General features: G+C 39.3%; 1 protein-coding gene across 2 annotated transcripts; it reads right to left on the reverse strand.

The window, feature by feature from the left end:
* Nucleotides 1–5343: 5343 nt before the first annotated feature.
* Nucleotides 5344–26310, reverse strand: adissp (adipose secreted signaling protein). Of its 2 annotated transcripts, none has more exons than XM_063895442.1 (6): nucleotides 26139–26310; nucleotides 23086–23189; nucleotides 17246–17385; nucleotides 11820–11958; nucleotides 10163–10288; nucleotides 5344–7381 (listed from the first exon to the last, which is right to left on the reverse strand). In XM_063895442.1, exons 2-6 carry the CDS (start codon nucleotides 23102–23104, stop codon nucleotides 7281–7283), a joined length of 525 nt encoding a protein of 174 aa, XP_063751512.1. In that variant the 5' UTR covers nucleotides 23105–23189; nucleotides 26139–26310; the 3' UTR covers nucleotides 5344–7280. The 2 variants fall into 2 exon arrangements, with proteins under 2 accessions (XP_063751512.1, XP_063751511.1); XM_063895441.1 differs by having other exon boundaries at nucleotides 26134–26309.
* Between the last annotated feature and the right edge of the window lie 324 nt (nucleotides 26311–26634).

Below are 26634 nucleotides of genomic sequence, written 5' to 3' on the forward strand. Positions count from 1 at the left end.
TAACAGCAGCCTATTTCCTGCTGTTGATGGAGCAGCCTGTAGTTTGTTGTGATTGTGAAATCATTTCTGCTGCAGGAATGACTGAAAACACCGGGCGGAGATTCCTCCTGCAGGTGAAGCGTCTCTGAAAACACTGCAGAGGAGGAGGAGAAGAAGAAGAAGAAGAGGAAGAAGAAGAAGAAGAGGAAGAAGAAGAAGAAGAAGAAGAAGAAGAAGAAGAAGAAGAAGAAGAAGAAGAAGAAGAAGAAGAAGAAGAAGAAGAAGAAGAAGAAGAAGAAGAAGAAGAAGAAGAAGGGGGGGGGGAAAGGGATTTTGAGCGGGATTATATAATTATAGTTTTGCCGTGTGTGTTTTTTCTTATTTTTCTTATCCACGGCCGTAATTACTGCACACAGCCATGGGTCGTTACTCCTTTCAGCTGGCCTAATCTCACACAGGATGAATAGAGACTGTCAATCACAAGCAGCACTCAGCAGCAAGACAAGAGGGGACTGATTGCTACTGCTACTGCTGCGACACACACACACACACACACACACACACACACACACACACACACACACACACACACACACACACACACACACACACACACACACACACACACACACACACACACACACACACACACACACACACACACACACACACACACACACACACACGTTGTCCTCCTCCTTTGCAGTGTTTTTTTCATCCTCTGATGCACAACTAAAAACCCTCCAAAAAAGCTGATTTTTTACTTTTCCTAAAGACTGCTCATATTTGAATTTAATTCGGTGTCACTAACATTCATTTATTTTTAGACTGCTGCTTTTGCTATGTAATACACTGTAAATGCTGCACTGAAAATTGAATATTGGCTTAAATAATTAAAGATAAAAGATGGATAGATACTGTTTTAATGTTTACTTTTGAATGTGAAGTTGCTTTTCTACTTCTAGAGGATCCCCTTTATTACCTCAGAGTCTACTGTTCAATTCATGGAGTTCAATAAAGTGAAAAAAATGTACTGTTTATTTTACTGAGGCATAGATTAGATCTTTCGGCATATATTCAAGCTTTAAGATTTATACATTTTAATAAACTCCATCGCAGCTGCAATATTACAATGTATTCTTTCAATAATACATGATGTTGATACTTTACAGTATACTTAATAATTGGATTTGTACCAGATGATAATGTGTTAGTTGTACTTGATTAAAGGAACTGTCTGCTTCTTATTGCCCATTGCCCATGTCTTGTTTTTTTAATTACTTCATCCATGGATTAATAACCAAGTTGTCCTACTTTACTAACGTTATGGAAGATCCATCCGCCTCAGGGCTATGATTACTGTTAAATAAAGTAGTATTGTGCAGTTTTATTACACTATAATGATCTGAATGCACTTTCAGCTTGAATCCACCTCAATCAGGGGGAACAAACTCGGCTCTCTACCCCCCCCCCCCCCCCCCACGATGTTGATCGAATCTAAACTCAGTTTTATTTGAATCACATTTCTACTGCACTCAAAATCCCAATTACGCTGCAGAAACATGAAACTGATGCCTATAAGAGTAACAACCCAGATCTGGATTTAGCATGTGCCTGCAGGCCATGAGGATAAAAAAATGTGTTTGCACCATTCCCCGACTGCCTCATCCACCCCCCCCCCCCCCCCCCACCCCGAATCTGATCAATCAGATCAATCAACAGAGATTACTGTAAACCCAGAGGTCAGGGGGAGGGCAGCGGGCCACTCAGAGTTCACACACACACACACACACACACACACACACACACACACACACACACACACACACACACACACACACACACACACACACACACACACACACACACACACACACACACACACACACACACACACACACACACACACAGGTACGCGCAGGCAACCGCACAAGCTCTACACAAATCTGTGCAGGAATGGCAAACATGTACTAGTCCACGGAAGCGTAATTTTATTGAAAGACTGATTTCAGATTATTTATACAACCCTGCTGCGATGTGCCTTCTCGATTTCACAGAAATAAAATGAAAGTGTGATTTCACAAGCCTTTAAAATCTGTTTTTAAATGTGGTTTTCTGATGGTAAAAATAAATGCGTAAAAAGGAGTTTGATCCGGTGTGAAAGCCCTATAACTTTCTGAAAAAGACAGAGATGTTTCTTGGATCATAGGGAGAGAAAAAGGATTTAGGTGCGATGATAAAAAGACTTGGAAGGAGGAGGTATAAAGTAAATTACGCACGAGTTTTACGCATCACTTTCTGGAGCTCATCATCGACTTCTGGATAAACTCTGTCCGGAGTCAAGTTAAGGTTTGGCGTCCTTTCTAAAAAAAAAAGTTCTCTTGTTTCTTACTGTGTGTGTTTGTTCCTCTCACTCTCAGGAGGTCGAACACTTTACTCAACTTTTGTTTCCAACCTGTTATCGGTCAAAGTACACTTGTATACTTTACTTATTTCCACTTTCTGCTACTTTATACTTCTACTCCACTACATTTTGGCAGCCAATATCGTACTTTTAACTCACTGAATATATTTAACTCAATTAGTTAGCTTCTTCACATGTTCAGATTATAAGCTAATACAACATATGAATAAACTAAAACATCCAGCAGCAGTACAAGGTAATAAAAATACGCTCCACCTGCAGCAGTGATGAACACATTAATCCAGTAATTTAATATATGATTCTAAAATGGGACATTACGCACAATAAGTACTTTTACTTTCTGTACCTAAAGTTTATTTTGAAACACATACTTTTTTTTTACTAGAGATTCTGTATTTACTTTTCTATTTTTACTTTAGTAAAACATCTGAATATTTCTTCCACCTCTGATTGATCTGCTTCATAAAGTAGATGACACCAATAAGATAACATATAAGAAAACTAAAAACGGTTGAATATGATTTCGTTAAACAAATAGCCCCCCCAAAAAACATCTTGTAGAACTGCAGCTTCTTTTAACGAAATGTAGTCCGTTTTTATAAATATATAAATGGTTATTAATAGAACATTTATATGAACTACGTGCTAATAAAAAAGCGGGATTTTCTTTAGTGTGCAAGCTGTCAGTATCATTACAAACCTATTTAGGTAAAGTTGTATGTACCGACGTTAGTGAGATCTTTCGTTAAATAACTACCCGATATTAAAAAACTGGTAAAATCATCTAATTTAATTCATTCAAAACGGAAAATAGATCCATGCACTTACAAACTAATACAAATAAATGCACTAACAAGTTATATATAAATGCAACGCAAAATATTTAACTTGTGCATGTGTTGCATTAAAGGGCCATACCATAGATTATTTCAATAAAGTTTCAGGGTTGAAATTGTAAAACAAAGTGTTAAAGTTTCTCTTTTTTGAGTGTGACAATATTTGCTACAAATACACGTCAACCTCTTAAGGATTTATAAGCTGATATTTAATGTATTTTTCTCATAAATGCTATCCCACCACTACGACAAAATAAGTGTTTTGCAGCCCAACGAAAAATCTGCAACGATGTTTCCTGCAAAACTTAAAATACCATTTCAAAATACATACAGATGGAGAAATAGATTTTACATGCAGTGCAAAAATGAAAAAATAGCCAATAACGCTGAAGTAAAAACAGGTCTTCTTCTTTTCTCACAATACGGATCCCTCTGCAGAAGTGCGTCATTACCTCTTGTAAAGAGAGCCCGGTCCCTGCGGATGTCTCTGCGGACACTCAGTCCGTGTGTCCCGGTTTGACTCGGGACTCGAACTGAGAGCCGAAGATCTGAGCTGACCTCTGTCTGTAAACTCCTGCTTTGTTTCTAAACACAAACATGCATAATTCAGACTGCACATCATTGTTAATCTATTGTAGGCTACTCTGCTTCTTCTTGCACTATTTTATTTTAAAGCCTGGGACTCAATCTTTTCCTTGTCATTTTCTACACTGTAGCTACTGTGCATATGTCAATAAAGCCTTTGAATCTTGAATATAAATATGGTTAAATACCAAATAGACTTTAATATTGACAAGAATTATAAAGGGTCTAAGTTTGAAGTTACTTATGGTGTAAAGGACTTGTTTCTAAACCCAAACACATGCATTATTCCTACAGCATTATTCTTAAGTATTTTTCTGGCTTACTTTAGCATCCTTAGTTACCCATCTGTAGTCCCTGGATGCTACAGCAATACCTCCAAAAATAAATCAAAGCAAAAACAGGAGTTTAAAAGTTTTAAAAAGCAGTGTAAAGAATAACTCTGCAGAGTAAAGCAAGAAGATGGTTTAATACCTGACATTGTTTTAAATTGGTTACTGTAAGATCTATAAGTGTTAGTTGTCTGATTTGAATTGGAATAATATCCCCCTCTCTTGGACCTCAGATGGATCGGGTAAATGGCTAAAGGCACTTTTCCACAACGCAATAACAACAATGGTTATTTAAGAATGGCAAATTTGTTACACAACGACTGGAAATGAGCCAGAGGGAAAAGTCCACACCTTGTTTTATAGGATATACTAATGTCAGAAGGGCTAATCTGAGAAAAAGACAAACTAAACCGTGTCCTGCTCAACTGTTACATGATTTCTAGAGAAAAGTTTGCTTGTGTCATTTATTGGTCAGGAGGCTGTAGGCAGTCCATAGTTCGAGCCAGTTTAACCCTAAACTCTACAGATTTCTGTGGTTCCTTTCTCTGATTTCTATTTTGCAACAGGAAGCTCTTAAGCTTTATACTTTTATATATTCCTTCATAAATCTTGAATGCACTTATTCACAAAATGTGTTTTCCATGCAGATCAGTTTTCTAAATGTGTAAATCAACAAAGAAGTTAGATATTGGAAGATAACATGTACAAGGAAAATGCATTTCATCACATCACACTTTAAATAAATCTAACAAAATGATTTGGTGTGATATTTCAGATTTATACATACTAAAATAGAAAACACTAGTAAATAAATGACTAACTTCTTACCTCACTCCGGTACAAGAATTTAACACACAGTAGGTTTAATAAAATGGCAAATGTTTTAAAATTCCTGAATTTAAAAACAGGTAGTCCTTTTTTATATCCCCTAAAGCTCTTTATGCAATCCTGGTGCACAATTGTTTCAAAAAATGTAAAAATTATTCATGTTTAAACAGCTGTTACACTAGTTAATCTTGTAATAAACCAAAATAAAAGACCTCCACATTAATAAGAAATGTATTTAAATATAACATCAATCTCTTCTGGAGTCACAGAGTCAGGGTGAGTGAAGGGTGAGCGGTGCAGACTGCCACCACGTGTTCCGGCGATGAACTGACACAGCCGCAATAAAGGACACAACTCAAACTCATACACACTTTTTAAATTTATTTTCAACATTAAAAAATACAAATCACACCCACAGAAGATAGACGGCTACATTGTTGAACCAGTAACCTAATTTCAGTTTTACACTAAAGCAGACCCTTTCAAGCAAACATCAAATACATGTATTTAAACCGACAGCTTGTGGTCGGATATGTAGAGAAGTTACACGCAGAATAATTTCCTTTAAGGCCGATGTATTCAATAACAAAAACAAAATGGTGATTCTCACAGAGGAAATGTCAGGATTTTGGTAGGACATTGGAGACGGCGGTGCAGCCAGATCACGGCACAAATGTAAATCAGGCAGAGCTGACAGGCCATTTAATTCATCCTCAATGCCTGTCATCTCTGTGCGATCTGTGCTGTGATCAGACTGAGAGGCAGAAGCACCTGTTGGAGGCAAGCCGGCGGAGGATGGATTCAACACTGAAAAGACAACAAACAGGCAGCTGCTGCGAGTGTGTGTCCCGTGAGAGCATGTGATGGTCAAAACAACATCTGGGGTTTTAAGTGAAATGAGAAACGGGACGGTACGATGAAAGGCACTTTGAGTGGCATGAGTGTTCTGAAGGCTTCGTGGATGAATTGGAACAAAAGACAAAAGAAGTTGTTCACAAATTCTGCTGGACAAATCCACCCAAAAGCCTTGAATGCAATATTAATGTTGATTAATCATACTATTATTCTGTGAATTAGTAGATGATTAGTTTGGCCTGTCCAGCATGAGAGAATAAAGGAAGATATGCTGTCGTTAAATGTCTTGTTTTCTTTGTTGGGACAATTACCCCAAAACCTGGAGATAACATTTGCAAACTGGGGAAAAAAGATGATATTCTGATACTTCAGGTTGATTGACACCTAATAACTGTTAATGTTGCTTTAGTTGAACATTTCTTTAATTCTGGAGAAGATGGGGTAAAAAATAACGAGTCAGAATATTTTTAGCAAAACAGCAAAGGAGTTTGATAGCAGGGTTTCTTAAACATGGACGCTAAACATCAGACTTTGGTGTCAGTTTCTCCAAATAAAAGTCAAAACACTTCTTTCGTCTTTAACAATTTCACACATACGTTTCATAATCATGAAGGTAGATCCAGAAATGGAGTGCTCAATAGATGCCATATAGCTAACGCACATTTTGAAGCCTTATTCTCTTCTGGTTTTCTTGGAAGAAAGCCTCTCTTTCTTGCTTTTGAAATAAGTACACACATGTTGTTTGGAATATGCAAAACAATCAGTAAGTTAAGTTGTCTCGGGGGTAACGCTTTATATTTATATGGAGAAATGGGAACACACTGCAGGAGTTTGACCGAAAAAAAGCCTTTAAATTGAAGTAGCTTTACATACGATGGTCTGCAGTGCCCCCTCATGGTGAAACAGAGACATTACAGGCTCAGCTTTGCCAAACTCTTTCCCCCTGATGTATATTCCTTGCTACCGGTCAATTTAAAGCTACTTTATGAATGAAAGAGCCCTTGTTTGCTCCCTCTCCTATAAACAAAGGTGGGATTCAGTTTCAGGAGAAGAGGTGCAGAGGGATCTGATATCTGATTCAAAGAGCGCTGCTGCCCTCTAGAGGTTCAGTAAGGAAAATACAACTGAATACATCACAGTGACAGAAAGAGGATTGGGAGGACACTGTGTTCAGATGCTGTTGATCTTGAGGAATGTTTTTGTGTGTAGGGACGCACCTTTCCTCTGAATCCAACACTGAACCCATGCTGTTTTCACATTGCGTGGCACTGGATCGTTTGTGTGTTTTCCTTTTTGCTGTATTTGTGTACACTTCTCTGACGGCAGGTATGTGTGTGTGTGTGTGTGTGTGTGTGTGTGTGTGTGTCTGTGTGTGTGTGTGTGTGTGTGTGTGTGTGTGTGTGCATATGTGTGTGTACTTTGGGAGGAAGGGGAGCCAGATCTTCAGTCGAATCCTTGCCAGTCGCTCTGTTCAGAGTCATACTCCAACTCCACCCCGATGCAACGCACCCCCTCCAGCAGCATGGGTGTACCGTGGTGACGATCTGTATCAGTGGCAGACAAAATTCATTCATAAATTCACAGTCAGAAAGGGATTTTAAAACACTTTTAAACCCTTAATAGCAATGGGTGAAATATGGTGTATCAATAAGCGTTAGACATGGTTGGTGCTGTCTATGTTGATACCGATACATGTGATTTAAGTGCAGCACTTCTACAAGAGTGCTATATCTTCTGCTTCTACCTGACCACACTTTGAAGGCAAATGAGGCAAATTGACTCCATTAAAGAAAGGTAGAAAGAAAATCCTTGCTACTTTCTCAACTCTGCACAGCTGTTAACACCAATACAAATGTGAATGGTGTGCAAATGTGTCATTGCTAGCTTTGGAAAGTAATTGAAAATCACGGACAAAGACTGAGACCTATCCGATTTTGGAAAGGAGTGAGAGGAATAGGTTTCCGACTTCCATGTGTTGAGTGTCCCTGTTGATGGTGATCGAACATGTAGCCTGTATTGCCTTAAAAATCCTCAGAATTAACGCTCACAGGATGCCACTGAAGGGACGCAAGAATGGGAAGGATGTGTCCTTTTTTTCCTGTAAAAGTTTGAATGAAGAGTAGGAAAAAACTCTGGAGAAGAGTCACTGACTGAGATGCAAGTTAAGAGCCTGTTTCTCAAGGAGTGTGAGGGTTGAACCGTGTGATTCTGACTGGATTGAACTAGCAAATATTAAGAATTGAAAAGTTTCAGGCAAGAATCAGTCCCACATTGCAAGAAAATAATCCATGCCGTGAGCACAGCGAGAAGGAACTGACTGAGACACTCACTTTGGAGCAACCCTTCCCTCTCAACTCCCTCCACTCTGGAAGTATCCGATTACATGGAGTAAGACCATCCCCCAGTTGAGCACGTTACCCTCCCATGTGCGCACGTCTGCTACAGAGCACAAACACTAGACAATCACAGAAATCTGAATGGGAGATAAAATAGCTCCCTCTTTACTGCGACACACCGATTTACTGCTTCAGTTCTCAGTCGTGGTGATTATGGACAAAAATACAAATATGTCTCTGACTGTTATGGGCTATGCCCCCTTTAAACTCAGTTACTGTACATACAGTAACATCTAAGCATTGGTGGTTCAGTGGTAGAATCTCGCCTGCTACCCCACTATCACCACGGGAACGACCGGGGCCAAGGGCTGCCGACACAGATATTTAATTTAATTTAATCTCCCAATGTTTCAATCATAAATCAGCATGCAAACATTCAATTAGAGGACATTTCTTTTGCCCAAAAAATATTTATATTTTCTCAAATATAATTAAAAAAAGTGAAATTGCCCTTTAACGTTTTCTAGAGCCCAAAGTGACAAATAACTTTGAATAAAAAATAGCAATTCTGAACCACTTATCACAGTAAAAGATATAAGCTCAGTTTATGTTTGCTTGAAAACAAAAAGTGTATTTGTCGAATTAGTTTATGGAAAAACGTTTCTTAATTTATTTTACAATTACTTCATTTATTTTGTAGACAACTTTTGAAGTACATTTACAGTCTTGAATTCTTAACCGCTTCTTGGATCCACCAGTTAGCACAATAATAACCAATAAAAACTGGTGTATTTTAACAACGCAAACTTAGCCGGGCAGTACGGTGTTATATCATCTACTCATCCAGTCCCTGATCTAAATGCAGGTTAGCAGCTAAGAGCAAAAGCAGAGCTTAATCCTTTGATTTGATCGCCATCCAGGCCTCAATTACACACATCTGGACAGATGTTCAGGCCCCGATTTGTGAGTAAAAATAAACTGCCGTTCATCCTCCAGCACACAGATGTATGCGTGGAATAAACACACACACTAGCTGTACTATATTTACGCCGGAATAAATGGTGACACACAAACGACCTATTTACCTAATTCTCCATCTGCTGATACAAATAGCCTCGTCTAATTCTGTCTCAGTGATATACCGTATAAGAGGAGAAAATGCCCCATTAGTGCAGGATCTAATGGCCTCAGTGAGCGTTTAATTCACAAAGACATAAACGATAATGTAATTTGAATCTAAAAAAAGTACGTAATATTCAACTATCTATTTAAAAAGGGCTGCTGGAGATGAACTTGATTTTGTGCTGTTGTAGAGGTTTTGAGAGTCACCAGCAGGAGGCAGTAGCACACAAATGAAAATAGTGCAAGCTCACATTTCCTTTAATATTTTCGTTCTCACTTTAAAACTAAAAGAAAATAAACTACCAGATACCAAAGTAAGTCTGATGTTCACAAGGTTTTTAAAACATGATCTAATTATCTATGAACTTGCTGGTGAAAAAAAAAAGATCGTTCTAAATGAATTTAACTTAAGACTGAACTTACTTTTTGTTTGTATCTTTTGGGGTTCTGGATGGACAGAACAAGCGGTGGAAAGTGATATGTTTAAATAATGATATAATAATTGTTTACTATATAAAAAAGAAAGGGCCGTAAAGCTTTGATTTCACACAGAGTTCTGGTGTGTCCACTCAAGCTTTTTATATCCAATTCTTTAAAGATGTGCTACTTCTTGCTAACACTCTCTTTTTCTATTTGTATAATTATTATCCCTTTTATGAATTGTCTTTTATATTTAGCTTGTAACTATTATGTGTTGATGCCCATGTAAAGCACTTTGAATTGCCGTTATGTCTGAAGAAAATGAACCTTAAAACATGAATTGAAACACACTTTCACTTCCCCATCGGTCAACAAGACGACAAAAGTTCATCTACCAGCCACAGTGTGTTGCAAAGATAATGACTTATCTGAGTAAAGTATTCTCACCCATGACTCTGGCGTGAACCTTGACTTTAACACAGACGTCCTCGTTGGTCTCGCTCAGCAGCAGCACCTCCTCACACAGAACGCCCTCCTGCTGGGCCATGTACTCACACGTCACCTTCAGACCTCCTGGACACACAGAGAGAGAAAGACAAATAAGAAGAGAGGTTGTTTTCATAGCTCACATTTCATACCCAAAGGGGTTTGGAGATTACACAAGAAACGAAGGATAACACAAGGGAAACGTACGCTGAGAGAGAGTGAGCTCCACCAATCAATCAGCTTTATTTGTGACGTGATCATACAGTATAAGGTGAAATATACAGTGAAATGTAACCCCGCTGGATATAAAGGGTACAGTAAAGTGGAAGTAAAGGTCAGTAACCTGCTTCAGTTACATTTAGGGGGAATGACTCCGGGGAACTTTGGAGGATCACCTTTGGCACAAATCTGCAGGTTTAGAGACACAAGGGAAAGATTCAAACACTTCCAGGTTTGTCGTACAATAGATGTTTAAGGGTTTATCGCCTCCGACAACAGGAATTCAACACAAACACAGGAAAGTGTGTGAAAGGGAGTTTTTATGATTCCTCAGAGACGGATTGCCGAGCTAACACTGTCTCCACTGTCTGTTCCTGTAATCCTCAGCCATCTGGTCCGGCACGCAGCTAAACAATGCAGAGAGAATTACTTCCCATCAGCTCTTCCTGCAACAAAGACAGGCACATACTTAACTTGTTTTTGGGAATTACACTATGAATACATTTTGCCTTGTATTTACGACTCAGGAACAAAACCCTGCCCTGTAAAAGCTCCAAACTTTAAGAAACCTTGTACAACAAAAGAGTGTTGTTTGTGGCTTGAATGAACATCAAGAAAGATCAAAACTTATCAAAATGCAACATGATAACATCATTGCCAGAAAGCAGAGCAAATTGTAATTTGAAGATTGGTGGTTCAACCACAGGTTCCAGCAGTCTGCAAGTCATTTTGAGATTTACTGATCCCGAAATTGCTCGTTATGGCATGTACACGTCACAGGAGAGGCACAACACTGAAATATGAACCTAAAAATGAGCATAAAATGTCCTTTTTAAACGGTGGAAAGACTAAAAAGGTGCTACATAAATGAAAGTTAATTTATGTTGACAGAATGTTGTAGGATAAATTAAAAGATAAGATATAACTGGATGATAAACAGCTGTCTTTCACTTGTTCTTTCTGATTGAAAAAGCTAGTTTGCCTTGGATTTAGCATTAAGAAAGTTGTTAGGGCTGAGAGAGAAAGACTGCAAACACATCAAAGGGCTGAAAAAGGTTCCCCAAACTCAACATAATTTATCCGTCTTTAATCGCTGACTTCATTCCGACCCGAACTGCCCCACTGTGAGCACAGTGCACCTGCTTTCATTAGCAGTTAATCATTTAGTTACAACAGGTTAAAAAGGGTAGAGACACCATGATTGGACCAGAAAACAAGGCTTCCCGTCCATCTGCAAACCTGCAATATAAAGTTCAATGTATGTTAGGCTTTAATAGAATCTCTGGTGAGCCATTTTACCACAAAGGTTAGCATGTTTTCTTCTCTACAGTACAGCTGCTGTTAGATGGACTCTGCCCTGTTTACATGTGTTGTGTTCATCCTCCTCTGATGATCTTACCCTCTGGTGCCGGTGTGATATCAGTGATCCGGAGGTGTGGACTGGGTACTGGCGCTGGACACACATCCTTCCCCAGAGCTGGGACCTCGGGCAATGTAAATACTATTTCATACCGGTGCTGCGTCTTTAGGAAGCCGACCTGCAGAGAGGGAGGTGAAAGGGTAAGAGTTGGGCAAAGATTTTAAGAGGAAAAACAATGGCTGTCTTTCACTCTCACTGAAACTTTGGGCTAATCCTACTTTAACATACGGAGAGAGGGATTTGGATTGGCCTCACAGTGCATAGTGTAAGTCCAGTACAGCTCAAAAAATAAAGGATTATTTTATATGAGGGAAATGGATAAGTAATTCTCATAAGCGCTGCACTGTTTGGCAGAGTTTTCTTCGAGGGAGTCGTCTAATTGAAATCATTTGTTATTGCTCTGGTGATCTTAATCCCCCTCACCTCGGCCAAATTGGCAATTCAAGCCCGAGCTCCTGAATTTCAATCAAGTCCAAAATCTTCCAATAATATTAATCTCGGGTGAATAGTTTTGGAAGTAATACAAAGAGTCTAATCTTATTCATGGTCACACCTTTTACAGCAGTTTGGAGGCTGGCCAATCAAAAGGCTCTCATACCAAAAAACATGGACGCCAACATGGACAAAATTCAAGGGTGGTTGTACGTTTTTTTTAATCATTTTTCTAAATAAGAAATACCTTGGAAACTATTATATCCAATCCAACATTCATTGCTCTTCAATATGTGCAATGCACCCTAAATCATTTAATTTAAAAGGGATTTGTGGCTAGAAAAACAATGTCATCTAATCATTAGTTGATCCAAAGAAACATGTATGATTGATTAGCTGTTACAGCACCTTTTTAGAGGAAAAAACAACAAACAATATCCGGTCAGAGCTGGTCAGTTCTGCTTCTTTCTTCTATCACTCACCTTTACATACCATGGGTTTTGGGAATTGGTTGGAAGCACAGGTCATTTAAAGAATTCCCCATTGCATCTGGGAACTGATTTATTGAAATAAATGATGAACCAATACACAAGTTGCAGCCCTAAACGAGATCATACTTCAGGTTGGATGTGAATTAATAAAGAGACGGAGATAAACCCAATAGATAAAGAAGAAATAACTGACGCAACCAAACTCAACACCATCTCTTGCTGCTGCTGAATAAGGATCAATTCACACCTTTTCAACTCATAAAATCCACAATGCAACATTTAAAAGAAGACTATAAGGTAGGGGAGAGAAAAGAGCAACAGACAGGTAAAGGGAGGGGAGTGATGTATAGCCTTGTGTTAAACAAAGAGAAAAATTCATGAGGTAGTCATCACAGAGAGGAGAGAAGAGAGCTTCACAGAGGAGTCAAGATAAAGAGGAGAGACACAGCGAGACAGAGAAGGAGACCGGAGGGAGGTGCATGCAACGAGAGATAAGTCTAAAGCCCCTAGAGCTGGAATCGGCAGATTTAGCCCCAAACGACCTGCGGTGAAAGCAGGGGAGCAGAGGCTGCAAACAGCATGAAGTGAGAAGAGGGAGAAGCAACACTGCAGAGAGAAACAATCAGTCTGTGAGCGCAGTCCCACACATGTCCAGACACTCAGAAAATGTATTAATACGATTTTATACGGCATATTCAAACGACAGAGACTATACAAGCGATAACCAGTATGACAGACTGCAGTTACTTAACATCTTTTTACTACTCCACAACTGAGCGATGATTTCATTTCTGAAGATGTGTAACACTGGGAGTACGACACACCCACAGACACAACCGGCTTATCGTTCCTCCCAAACAATGGTGCAATTCAAACAGGGAAATGCCTCACATTTTATGAACTTGTACATCCATTTAACCAAGTGAATTCAGTCAGGATTGAATATGAAACGGCATCTCGTCTTGAATACATTCTGTTTTACAGCTGTTGGCAAAGCTAGAATTTAAAATGAATTTTCGCTTCGACTCCAGATGGTAATTTTAATTCGGTGCTGTCGTGCATCCTAAAAACATTATCTAACTTGAGCTAAATTCATATCCAGGGTAAGCATAACTTGATAAACACACCAGAGTTACTGATGGACTGTTGTGTGTTGTTCTGGTTTCTGTCAGAGCTCTAATTATGCTGGAAACACAACACTCACATATCACCCGCTTGACCAAGTTGTTGTTTGGAACGTATTAGCAAATAGTTGTCAATTAAAATATCCAGAATACATGAAGCAACATTAGCATTTATTTGGAATATCCACCTGTTTTATTTAAATGCAATGTTCACGCTCCTTTTAGCTCTGTTTTGGTCTCCTCCACCTCCTAAGATAAATATAGTCACCTGTTACAACAGCACAGGTAATATACTGTGGATTTTTCAGTGCTTTTTTAGTGTAAACTCCTGCCTCTCGAATATTTAATAAGGTGCTACTAAACAACGCTGACAAGAACAGGCTGACTGAGCCAAAACAAAGGCTTTCGGTACAGACTCCTTAAGAAAATATAGTAAAAAGCCTGAGTAATGCTGAGGGTAAGATCCAGGAGACACATCTTTATGGGTGTCTCACACACGTGCAGAAAGTAGATTCACATAATGTCGATAAGAGTTGCTTTAACCCTTAAAAAAAACCCACCAGTATAGTTTTATTTTATGTCAATGCTTCCTGTAAGCAGCTACCTGTCCTTCCATCCATTATGTCTTAACCAGGTCACTCACAGTAACAGGATTATAGGCAATGTGTAACCAACTTAAAACATCTCATAAACACAATCATAAACATGTCTACTTTAAATGGCCAGTGCAGCAATACTTCTTCTGCTGATCTCTGTAACACTGTCAGCTGCTCATTAACATCCCATAATGCACCGTCTTCAGACACAGAAGCATAAGCATATGTAAAGCGTAGTTCCATTTGACCGTGCCTGCAGTTTTGACGTCCTTACACTATTGAAAGTCAGATTAGCTTCATCAAAACTGTTATTCATACAGCTGTTGCATGCATGCTTTCCATCCCACACACTCCCACCTCGTCTTTGGTCTGTGCAGTCCCCCCCCCCCCCAGATCCATTTCCATAGCAACATCAGCCCTCCCCTTAGCTCCACAATGAGGCTCGACGCCGGGCTGACAGGACTCTGTGCCCACTCTGCAGCACGCTTTAAGAGCACTGACAAAACACAGTCACACGAACAGGCTGCTCTGTAACTGTGAAGGTCACAGCCAAGTTTGTAGTCCATCCATGCGACGAGCCACGCAGCTTTTAGGCAAATTGATTTGGCTTTGCATGAGTTTTAAAGCTTGGACACAGTCAGCTTGTACATAACTTGCCTTTGGGATTTCGGTATTACTGAGAAATAGTAGAAAAGGGAAGGCTAACCTGAAAATCATTCTACACTTGATATTGTGCGCCATCCACCATAGATAGACAAAACCATGACTCGTTAGCTATAAATCCCGTTGTCTGTCCTCTCTCTATATTTAAATCAGTAAGATAAGAAGCTATTACTCATCTCTAGACAAAATACTTATTGTTTATCCTTAACAAACTGCATCCATGCTAGCAGCTCTGTGAGGCAAATCAGATCTTTAAGCTAAATGCTAACAGCACTACACTAGCAAGCTCATGTTAGCATGCTTGCTAATTAGCGTTGAGGCGGGTAATAAGATCAATTTGAAGGATTTTACTATGAAAGACTTTAACCTAGTATGGATATCTGTAAAGGTAATCAATACAACAGTTCCTAAGACATTTCCCTCCCTGTACTTTCAGTGTGAATAATGGTGCGATGATGAATTCACAACACCGGTGATTCATAGAGCTAAGAGCCCTAAAGAAATGCTACTGTTCGAGGACAAGGTAGGATTAAAGATCTGTAAACAGCAACCTCTCAAAGCTATGTTTTAATGAGTAGCTCATCTTTCTCTCATCAGCAGCCTCCATGTTAATGAAGTCCGACGAAGGGATACTTTATTAATCCCACACGGGGAAATTCAATTTTGCACGGCTGAAACAAATGAATTGTCACTGATGTGAAATTTAAAGACACAGAAATGAGTTTCCCTTTTCCACATGATTTGATTGAACCATTTTTAGAATTTTCTTAAAGCTTTCTGCACCTTGTGTTGCCGTTGCTTGACTCCTACATTGAGCCCCTGCAGGGGTTAGGAGCTGACAGCAGTGAACAGATGAGGAGTCTGATATCATTGTTCTGTGCCTTTATGGCCCGCAGAGGAGATTAACGGTGATGAGGAAAGACTTTAATCTGCTCCTGGATGTTTTTCAGATAAAGCCCGTCAATTCTCGTGCAAACTGAGGACACTAACCCCCGCTAGATCTAAGAGTTAACTTCTAATATTATATCCACCACTTGAAAAAGATGGAACATAGTGAAGAAGAGCCTCTAATTAGGTACAAGACTTTCAGGGCCTGATTCAATGTCTGAAAAAGTTATTTTAATTTGGCTTCAAACTTTGTTTCAGTGGTGGTAATAAATCAGTGTAGCTCGGTTTGGCTTTGAGGTTTTATTTAGAAACCTGCTCATGTTTTCTTCCATACTTTACAGTATATCAGGCATTTTTAATTGCCTGGTTTCATTCTGAACCAGATCCACAAAGACATTATAATCCTGGCAGGAACATGGACTTGGACTTGGATGAAATGATCTGCTGTACATGGTGTCCATGAAGCAGATGGGAACTGAATAATGTCTGTAGGCAGGAAACTACTCCAGAACACACTTTCTGATCCAAGGGAGCATGTGATGATGCCAGCTGAGGAGTCGGAGAAAAAGATGATCATCTAATAAAGATTAAAGAGGATAATATTCCCAGTATTTTAGTGTGACTCCGTGAAACTAATGCGATTAATTCTAGATCATCATGGAAATGATTTGCTGCATGAAAAGCCAGACAACAATAATATTTACACTTTTAGGCACTGGTATTTCCTTTCAGTGTAAGAGTAATGCTTGTCTTATTTATTGCGGTTAATCGCTTTCCTCCATGTCAGAGTTTTGCAGCTCTCAAAGTCACGACTTGAGCCAAAAATCCTCAACAGTAGCTCATATAGTGTAATGGTTAGGTACTGCAGTATTTCCATTAAAAACACATGAACTATTTTGATTGTTAGCTCTCTTGATTTGGGAGAAACAATATATTTTTAAAGCCGGTTTGGTATTTTCACTGCTGCTATATGACATTGCTATAACACCAAATTAACTGCTGCTCTGTAAGATCGACACAGGGAGAAGCAGACACAAGTCTCAAATAAGTGACTCTTAAAGTCAAGTATAAATAATAACATTTTAGGGAAGTGGAGCTTTGAGAAAAGTAAAATAAATAGATAATAAAATATGAAATGTGTGCGAAATATTAACAGATTTGAGTTGTTTGTGGTTGTTGTAAGTGTCTGGGTTTTTGAAGGTTAAACTCACCTTGACCATGAAGTTGCCGTCATCCTCCGGTGTCACCATGACGATGGAGTCATGCAGCTTCTCATCAAAGTGAACGTGTGACGACTGTCCGGCGGCGGGGGATTCCTCTGAGAAGCGAACGCCTCCCGTCTTGGCACAACCTGAATGAGAGGGGAAGAGGAAAGAGTCATTGAAGGTCGAACGTGAACAAAAACTCCAACTGGATCCATTTAAAGGAGGTGCTGTTAAACCGTTCCATTCAGTGAAGTGTCTTAGTCTGATGCTAGAGCTTAAAGGCCTGGAAATGCACATATTCAGTAAATAATATACAATCTTATATAGTGTCAATAGGACAGAGGAAGAGAAAAGAGAGATCAAGGAAATATGTTCTGAAGAGGGGAGTGAAGAAAGAGAAATGGATGTTGACAAAGTGTGCAAAAAAGTACGAGATTTTGAGAGAACATTTGTAAAAGTGTTGCAGGAACTTCACCAGGCTGGAGATCTAATCAACAAAAAGCAGAGACTATAAGGAGGAAAAAAGTAATCCTTTATTAACTCCTGCTTAGTACACTCAGGGGCCATACAGGGGTAAAGGACCAATATACAGTCTTGGTTATACTGTTTTTTTTATGACCAGAAGTGGCCAATCCTGCCATTTTCCCTAGTTGATAAAGCAGGCGTCTGGCAGCTCTAATAGAGTTTGAACCCTGGAGACAAACGAAAGAAAGATGGCCCTTTTAAAATCGGGTCTTCTACGCCTCCACGGGATCCTTGTGTCAAAACAAAGGAACTAAAGAAGTTTAGGCTTTCAAGCTAAACACTCTGTATTGTTTCTCTGTAGGTTTCCCTTCTCTCCTATGACACTGAGACACAGTGATATTTATTCTTCTCCTGCCCAGGCAGTACTCCCAGTGTGGGATAATGGAAACTTCTTCTTCAAGTATAGCCTCTTGGGTCTGACTTCACTTTCCCAGACTATTTGGAGACTAAAAGATGTACAGAAGCTCAACGTCAAGAACCACTTTTAAGATGTTTATTCAGTCATCTATTATTGGAGTTTGACCTTCTTTTAGGATCATCAGTCACTTACATCTGTTACCGTTACCCAATGTAACCCTTTGGAAATGGTTGTTCCACAGTGAGTGTTTGTCCGTACTTGGGATTGTTATAAATCAACCTTTGAATTATTCTTGATTTATTCCAATACTTCAAAAGGTACTCCAATCAGGAATAGGCCTGAGCTTTGTTTTTAAGCTTTTATAACCAATGCCAAATTAAATGCACCACCTTACTTTGCTTGGGTCGTATTTATGTCCCCCAGGGTGTCTTAACAAACCGCACTGAACAGGTATCTGGATTCAACATTATTAATTTAGTAAGCTGGATGGGGGTTTAATTAACACTGGCTGTAAAACAAAGCTCGGGCACAGCAGACTTTTCATTTCCATTTCCTCGTGATGACTGGATTAAAGCGTGGTTAATTAAGTTATGAGGGTGCACAAAAAGTAGTTTGAGATAAAGAAAGTTAAAACGACTTTTGAACCAAGGTGTTTGAGTATTAAAGTCCCGCATTAACCAAAGTTGGATACATTTTGGTTATTTCACTTTTGATTTGTGCTCTTTTTTCTCACTTGTGTGAAGTGGGCGGGGCTCTGTTGGGAAACAGTGATGTCACAAACCTCCATGAACCAATCACCATTTAGCAACATTGGCGACAGTTGCATAAGATGCCAGATAGATGTCTATCGAACCACCACAGACCAGATGAAGCTCCTTACTTTAATCTGGTATTCTTGCCAACCTGAGGTGACTTTTTCTTAGAAAATATGAGGCAGAGGCATTTCGTTCCTTCCTTCTCTGGACCAGAAAATAATCCTTTATATCAAACACAGGATTTTTATTATAACAAGATATTTTACTTTCTCTGTCCAGGTGAAACCATCCGTTTAAATAATTGGGCTGACAGAGCAGAGACTGATATTAACAAAACGTTTATCTTGAAGATGAACCGACGGCTGCTTAGTTAATTTAATTTTTCCAAAATCTAAAGCCAATGAAGCTCTGACGTTTGAGATTAATGACACATTGCTCTAACAATCCATCCTCCAACTGTGTTATCTCCAGTAATGAATTTAATTGAGTTCATATGCTGAATTATGTCTTTGCATTACATGAAGCACAGGGCATTAATATCCCACTTGGGCCCAGTTCCATTAAGCCTTTATTACCGACTCATATTAGAGATTCAAAATCCTTGCTATCGGCTATCTGGGTCACAATCACGAGTTCAGCAGTTACAAAATGGTCTATTTGTACAGGATAGTGTGTGTGTGTGTGTGTGTGTGTGTGGGGGGGGGGGTGTTATTTTGATATGTTGTTCAATTACTGAAGCTGTAAAAGACCCAGTGCAGAACACCTTGCAATATTAACAATATCACATAAAGGAAGTACTGATTATAGATATGAAAAGGCAATATACCAAGTCTCCCAAATCCAGATAAAGGATTATAAGAGTCGAGGTAGGTTCGTATCGGAAAATGAGTTTTCTTTTCTGACAATGTGCCTTAATGTAACTTAAAGGGGCCCTATTATGGTTTTTCCTTTCCTGTAGCGTGTTATAAAGGACTTTTGTGCATGTAAATGGTCTGCAAGGGCTACAATCCCAAAGTTTTGAACATTAAAGCATGCAAAAATGTCACAGAAGAAGCGAAAAAATGCAAATATATACCTGAGAATGAGAATAACAGGGCCTCTTTTAGTTTTCCTCTAAAGTAACACTGATCAGCCTCTAAAGCTGATGTATTTGATGACCTTTTTTTAGATTTTTGAGTTAAGGATTTCATTTAGAGCATTGTATCAAGTTTATATTTCAACATTGGGCACAGTTTAACACATGAGTGAAAATATAGGAAGGCAAGGATGTGTTTCTCCTCCTCTGATGTCTGAACCAAGAGACCAAGACTCAAGCTTTATGTTCATCGTCTCATCACATGACAGGTACTGGTATTTAAGCTCACCATTCCTGCTATAAGAGGCTTGTTAAATGAACCCAAGAAGGTTCAGACAATAGTTTCCATTACTGCAATTACTGTCATATTAAACCTGTTGATGACAGGGTTTCATATTGTACAGCGATGAGAGTCAAAAGGCTTTGAAGTTCAGAAAAAGAGGCGGCTTTCATTTGCAACGAGTCCAACTGAACTTCCTCTCCGTCAGTATGAGCTCTTCTACCATTACAGGTTTCATCTCCATTGTCCCCACTGTGGTTATTCATTTGGGAAGCAGCTGGCGGCAACTTTGTTTGCAAAGGGAAAACATATTTGTCAAGGGCACATTTCAGTTTACTCCTTCAGCTGTTTTTTAGTCGGGATGCACAGTTTATACAGATGTAATGTGAACAAGTGTAACATCCAAAATGAAAGCCAAATATTGGATAATGGCAAAACATGTTGAAATATTATTCTATATTATGAAATGTGGTACAGAAAATTCCTAGACTACCAACGGTATTCTACAGACTTAATTGAAAACCAATGTTTGGTACAGATGTTTCAAAAACGACCATTCCCTCTAATATAGAAAACCTTACACCAATTGAAATATCATTTATATTTGCATTCATACAAACAGCGTCACAGCAGTAGTGGAGCTGGGCCAGGCGTGTGTGTCCGGCTCATTATCACAATACTGAGATCTGTAGCCTTTTAGATGGATTGGATAATTCTAGACAGCGCCACAGCAAACAAACACACTCTCACTCACACAAACTCTTGCCCTCTCAGTTGTAGCAGAGCCATGACTACACACATAAACATGCACATGTGTACGCACATGCAACCCCCCACTGAACTGGCTTATTTCAGATTAATCACCACTTCTGTCTTTCCACTAATCTGTCTGTCAGGATATCTGCCCCGGCTGTGCTGGTTATTACAGAGCTCTAGTAGCCGATCAGCCGCTGAACTCAGTCTGTTACCAGGATGTCACTGATAAAACCCAATTTTCAGGTTAATTCATGGAAAAACTGAAGCGTTGGACCAAAAAGAAGCACCACATTTAGTCTTAATTATGCATTGTTTGCAGGCTGGACAGTGGAACTTCTTTTTAATCATTAAAGCACATCATTGCCTGCAGTTGACCTGCTCTATCATGTAATTTCCAAAAAGGACACTGACAGTGGCCATGTTTCCTTCCTGTTTTGACAAACTCAAGTCATCTCACTCCCACTGCAAATCACACGCTTCTCCAGCTGGAGAAAATATTAAAAAACAAACCCACCTGGGACCAAAGCGCTTGTAAAACACAGATTCAATTATACACTAAGCACACTGCTTGCCAGCCTTATTGCATAAATCCATCTTGGTCTACAGTCCTGCTTTTGCCTCTGTTCTCCTTGCTTCTGCTTTAACACTGCCAGTGATTTCTTTTTTTCAGCAAGTCTGTATTTATGAATTTATGAGATGTGTTAGTGCATAGTTTGCATATATCTTTTAAATAGTTCCTTATAAAAAGACCGGGGCTCTATTCATGCCGTAAAAAAGACAACAAACACTTCCTGTGACATTTTAGTGCATCCCAGACTCATGAAAAATGGAAACAGGTCAATAGACAAAGCCCTCTTTCCACCTCCTTTCATGCAGTGACCTTAATGAGAACAAAGAGCAGCACAGCATTTCTTGAAGACAACAATTACCAATACTCCACTGGGGAGGAGATGAAGCATATTCAAGGTAGAGATAAAAAACGTGATGAGTCAGGACTCTGTCAGGTATCGCTTTCTTTCAGTTATTGAGCCCTTCCTTCTTGTGATGAAATAAAATGTGCTTGCCTTCCCATAAATTCGTTGCAGAAGTGCTGACATTGACTCACCAGTGTCGACACACCTTTTTACCAAGAAACCAAAGTGAATCAGATCATCAGAATCGATCGTGCATTTTAAACCGATTGATTATCCTTCCCTCAAAGCCCCCGGGATGTCTCGCTGGGGAAAAGGTTAATGTGGGCGTTTTCAATCACACTACTTTATACAGGAGTAAAATGTCTTCCTTGTTTTTAGAACACTTCAAAGAATCTTTAAATCCAGGGGAAAGATTAGAGGAAATTGAATTCAACTACAGCAGATTAAAGGCTACAGCAACACGCATTAGGGTAGTGGAAGGGCTTAATCATACAGGAAGTAATCCATCCCTTCCACTACACTGAACAATAAACATAAATACATGAATAAATAAAGGCTGCATGCACATTTACTCACGTACACAGAAGACAAACACGCAATACCTTTGAAATATCGCCTTGAATGAAACCATGCTAATGTTTTAAAGGCATGTTTGTATTTTTTATTCTTGTTTCTCATATTTTTTTAGATTTTACTTGCCTTTTTAAGTTTACTGCACACGCATTTTACACAACTGTACTTGTTTAACCGGACTGAAGACAAACTGTATGAACCTTGAAGCTAATCCTGTAATATGTTTGCAATTAATCGTAATTTCATAAAAGTTACACATGTGCATGAGGGGTTTGGATTCTGATCTACTTTCAAACTAAATAACAAAGATCAGAGCAAGGAAATTGAGAGGATGACACTGCATAACGTCATAATAAATCTGGATTAAGTGGTGGTCGATTGATTGGTTTCCCTTGCTTCCCATAAGACACATTTAGGCAACTTTTTGCCACAAAATTGATTGAATCCTGAGAGTTAACCTGGGCTGCTTGTCCCGTCCGCTTAAAGGTGATCTCTAAAATGCAGATTAGTTTCCATAGTTCTCTAGGGCTATAAACTAGATTGTGTAACTACTAAAAGACTGTGGAGAAGTATCTTTACACTTGAAATGTAAATCAAAGTAATTACTCACTCTTCTTCGCGGCAGCCATGTCACAGGAATTGGTCCAGTACCGACACACTTGGACACACACTGTCACAGCCTTGTCATCTCAGCAGTGCGACCTCAGAACAACCCTGCACAACAAGTTAGGAGACTATGAGGGAGAAGAATTGAATAATAGAGAGCAGGAGAGACAGGAAGACACGGGGAACAATTGGCAATGATTAGATCAAGAGAGGAGCAGTGGAAGATAAAGAGGAGAGGTAAAGGTTGATGAGGAGATTGAAATAAAAACGGGGAAGTAAAGGTAAGGGGGGGGGAGGCTTTCTCTCTCTATGCATGACCCCAGGTTCGCCTGTATTTTAGCTGAGAGCACAGCTGGGCTTTACCCGTCAATCCAGGAGTATCAGTGACTCCCGGCTGAGACTTCAATTAAAGGAAAACAACAAAACAGTCTAAGAGGATTACCAAGGGGGCTGAAGCTGCTTCGCGCAGATGGAAAGTGTTCATCAGATCTCTGGGAGGTGCTTTATGTAAATATTGAAATAGAGGCAGGGGATAAAGGAACTACATGGCAGCACATAAGTGAAAGAGATAGTTGGCGAGTCGCTGAAATCTAATGCTGCAATAATAGTCAAGCGAGCAGCCTTTTTCAGGCATTACTGCTGAAATACAACACGTGTTCTGGATGCTTAATATGAGGGAAATAGGCGATAACTTGGATAATTGAATGATTTCCCCCCGACATCCCGGGGGATTTAATGTGTTTTCTTTTAAAATGCTCTCTTTTAACTCCATTCCTGAGTGCAGTACTACAGTCTTTTGCAATATGTATTCATTGCGCAAGCTGCCATTGAGTGTAAATGGAGAACCAAAAGGTCAAGAGAAGGTGTTTTTCTCTCACACCTTATTAAGTTCATACCTGATTTCAGTTCAGACAGTTAGTTCGACCTTGTTCTAAGAAATTAGGTTGGCAATGATTCACACAAGCAAGAGTGGGAACAAAAACAAATGCTGCAATACCACGCATCCAGAGTTTTGGCCTTTCTTGCTGCGACATGTTACTTCATGGAAAAAAGAAAAATGTCATCCCCACTGAGAATATGTTGGAATCAGCCAATGATCCACTTTCAACAGTAGGAAATATCACTGCTGTTCTGGGCACCTAAATGGGTCGCTATGATTAGAAATGAGATTCAAACACACCCCCTGTGAACCGCACCAGACGAGGATAGAAACAGTTGTATCCAACATGACAGGTGTTTACGGGAAACACTTAAGGTGATTGTCGTCACTTCAAATACATGACAAAGAAACATTTCTCCATCAGACATTGGATCTTATTTCTGTTGTCATAGCTGTCATTGCTATCAGTAATATTTCTGAGAACTGGGTATTGAGTTACATCATTAAAAAGTATTCCAACAGGTGCAGTCAGTCAATCAGAAAGGGCAACAAACCCACAGGCTAGGTAAAGCTTTACCCCAACACACTTTATTGTTTTCAACCTAGATAAACCAGAACTGTGCAAAGTTTTCCTGAGCAATGACAAATTGATACCGGAATGTGGGGTGGACTTATTTAACGATCAAATCAAGAGTTTTAGATAATCCAAATTAAACTTTCAAGGTGTTCACAATCCATAGAAATGTTGGGACATACCTACACAAATATAAACCACATTCTGACTGAACTATTATATTATTATAACGATCATTATCTCCCGGTCTGACTGCAGTGCCGAGGGCGAGCTGTTCAATTAGCCCCAATAGAAAAAGAACCACGTAGTGTCCTGTGACGCAACAAACCAGGCTGTTGATTTTGTTTATATCTAAACAAAGCGAGATATAAAGGATGTATTGGCAATTAGGAAAGTTTGGACCAAAAACAAAATCTATTTATATATGATTTGTTGATAATCAGTAATGGATAATAAGTAACCGCTTCTCTCAGTTGTTGCTGTACATTCCCACTGGGGTTTCCAATGCGTTGTACAACCTGGTTAATTATACAGTAACCTTCAGAGGACAAGTGAACTGTACTTCATTTACATGCATGTCATGACCACCTTATCTAAATCCTGAATCCCGACCAAGCTTCACTGCTGTCAGCTTTCCTTCAGCTCCGCGCCAGAGTCCACAAAATTAAATTTGCAAAAGCCACAGAGAGCAGCAACAGGTTCCCATCTCCTGCTTTGAATTTGTGCTTGTTATTTTTGGAAAACTGATTCGCTCTCCTCCATGTGAAACAGGCACACGCTGACACTTATTTCGACATTAACAGTATTCAGTATGCAGTTAACCCTTTTGTTCTGTCGAGCACCAATCAATAAGCTGTGATTTAGGTGATTCATCGATTGGTGAAGCAACCGAAACCTGACTTTCACCACTTGAGGTCATTTTAAAGCGAACATGCTCAAAGATATTCTCTGAAACAGCCTCCATCTTCTCACTATTGTCTGTTAGTTAGATTCACCTCATTAAATCTAATGCCATATAAAACAGCAGCCCTTCAACACACCATGAAAGTTTCAATGTTCAGTGGTTTAGAGAGGTTTATCAATGTTATGGTCATTTGGAAGGCTATATTTGGTAGGTTAATGCTTTATTATATAGTCAAATGCAGAGAAATATTTCTAATATTTGTTTCCTCCCCTTTTAAATTGGTTATCTGGCAAAATCAACATTATTTTTTGTAATTTAGTAGCATATACCAATGCCTCTGTGTAGTAATTCCTTTCATTTGCATCAGTTCAAACTCCCCAAAGTGCCTTTAATTCTAACTTTTGACTTTCCTAATCGTGCATGCAAAAACAATAAAGTTCAAAATGAATTTAAAATCACCCGTGCACAAAAAACATTGATTGAAACCACCATATCATAACATAGCAAGACCGAAATATAAAAACACACACACGTTGTAGCTTAATTCGGAAGCCACAAACATTTATTTAAATGAAACGTTGTTAACTGGTAACACACAACTAGCACAATCATCACGTTTGCTAGGTAGCTATCGCGACAGGTGTGTGCCCAAAAGTTGTCACTGTAACATTTCTCTCAGCTTTATTTTGCTTACCTTACTTTTATTCCCTGCAAGTGACACTCGTACAGGTAACCGACACCGACGACTGTCTTGTCTGGGAACGTGCGTCTTGGTACGGAGGGGTTTCAGATAATACCTCCAGCAGCTCACAGCACAGGCGGACCTCCACTCCTCCTCTCGTCCTTTCTCCAATGCACTCTCTCGCTAGTACAATTTCCGCATATGATCACGTGGTTTGGTCGCGGCTCCTAATGCGCCCATATACAGTGTATGTTTACAACCCGTTTTTAAGTAAATGTTTAAATGTAACTGATGCACGACTGAAGTCTAACCCTATTCTGTCTACCTTTTGTTCTGTTGCAACGAAAAGTAGATATTGCATGTGTTTTTTAGCGGTTGGTCTAATCTTTCTTTCCATCTGCAACCACTAGTGCTTTACTGTAATCTGGTGGCGCCATCTAGTGGTCATATGTGTACAGTACATGAGGGAATTTAAAATCCTGAGTGGTCTTTCTACAAACTTTTAGCTTTCCC

This window comes from Eleginops maclovinus, chromosome 11, assembly GCF_036324505.1.
Source record: "Eleginops maclovinus isolate JMC-PN-2008 ecotype Puerto Natales chromosome 11, JC_Emac_rtc_rv5, whole genome shotgun sequence".
NCBI classification, from domain to species: domain Eukaryota; kingdom Metazoa; phylum Chordata; class Actinopteri; order Perciformes; family Eleginopidae; genus Eleginops; species Eleginops maclovinus.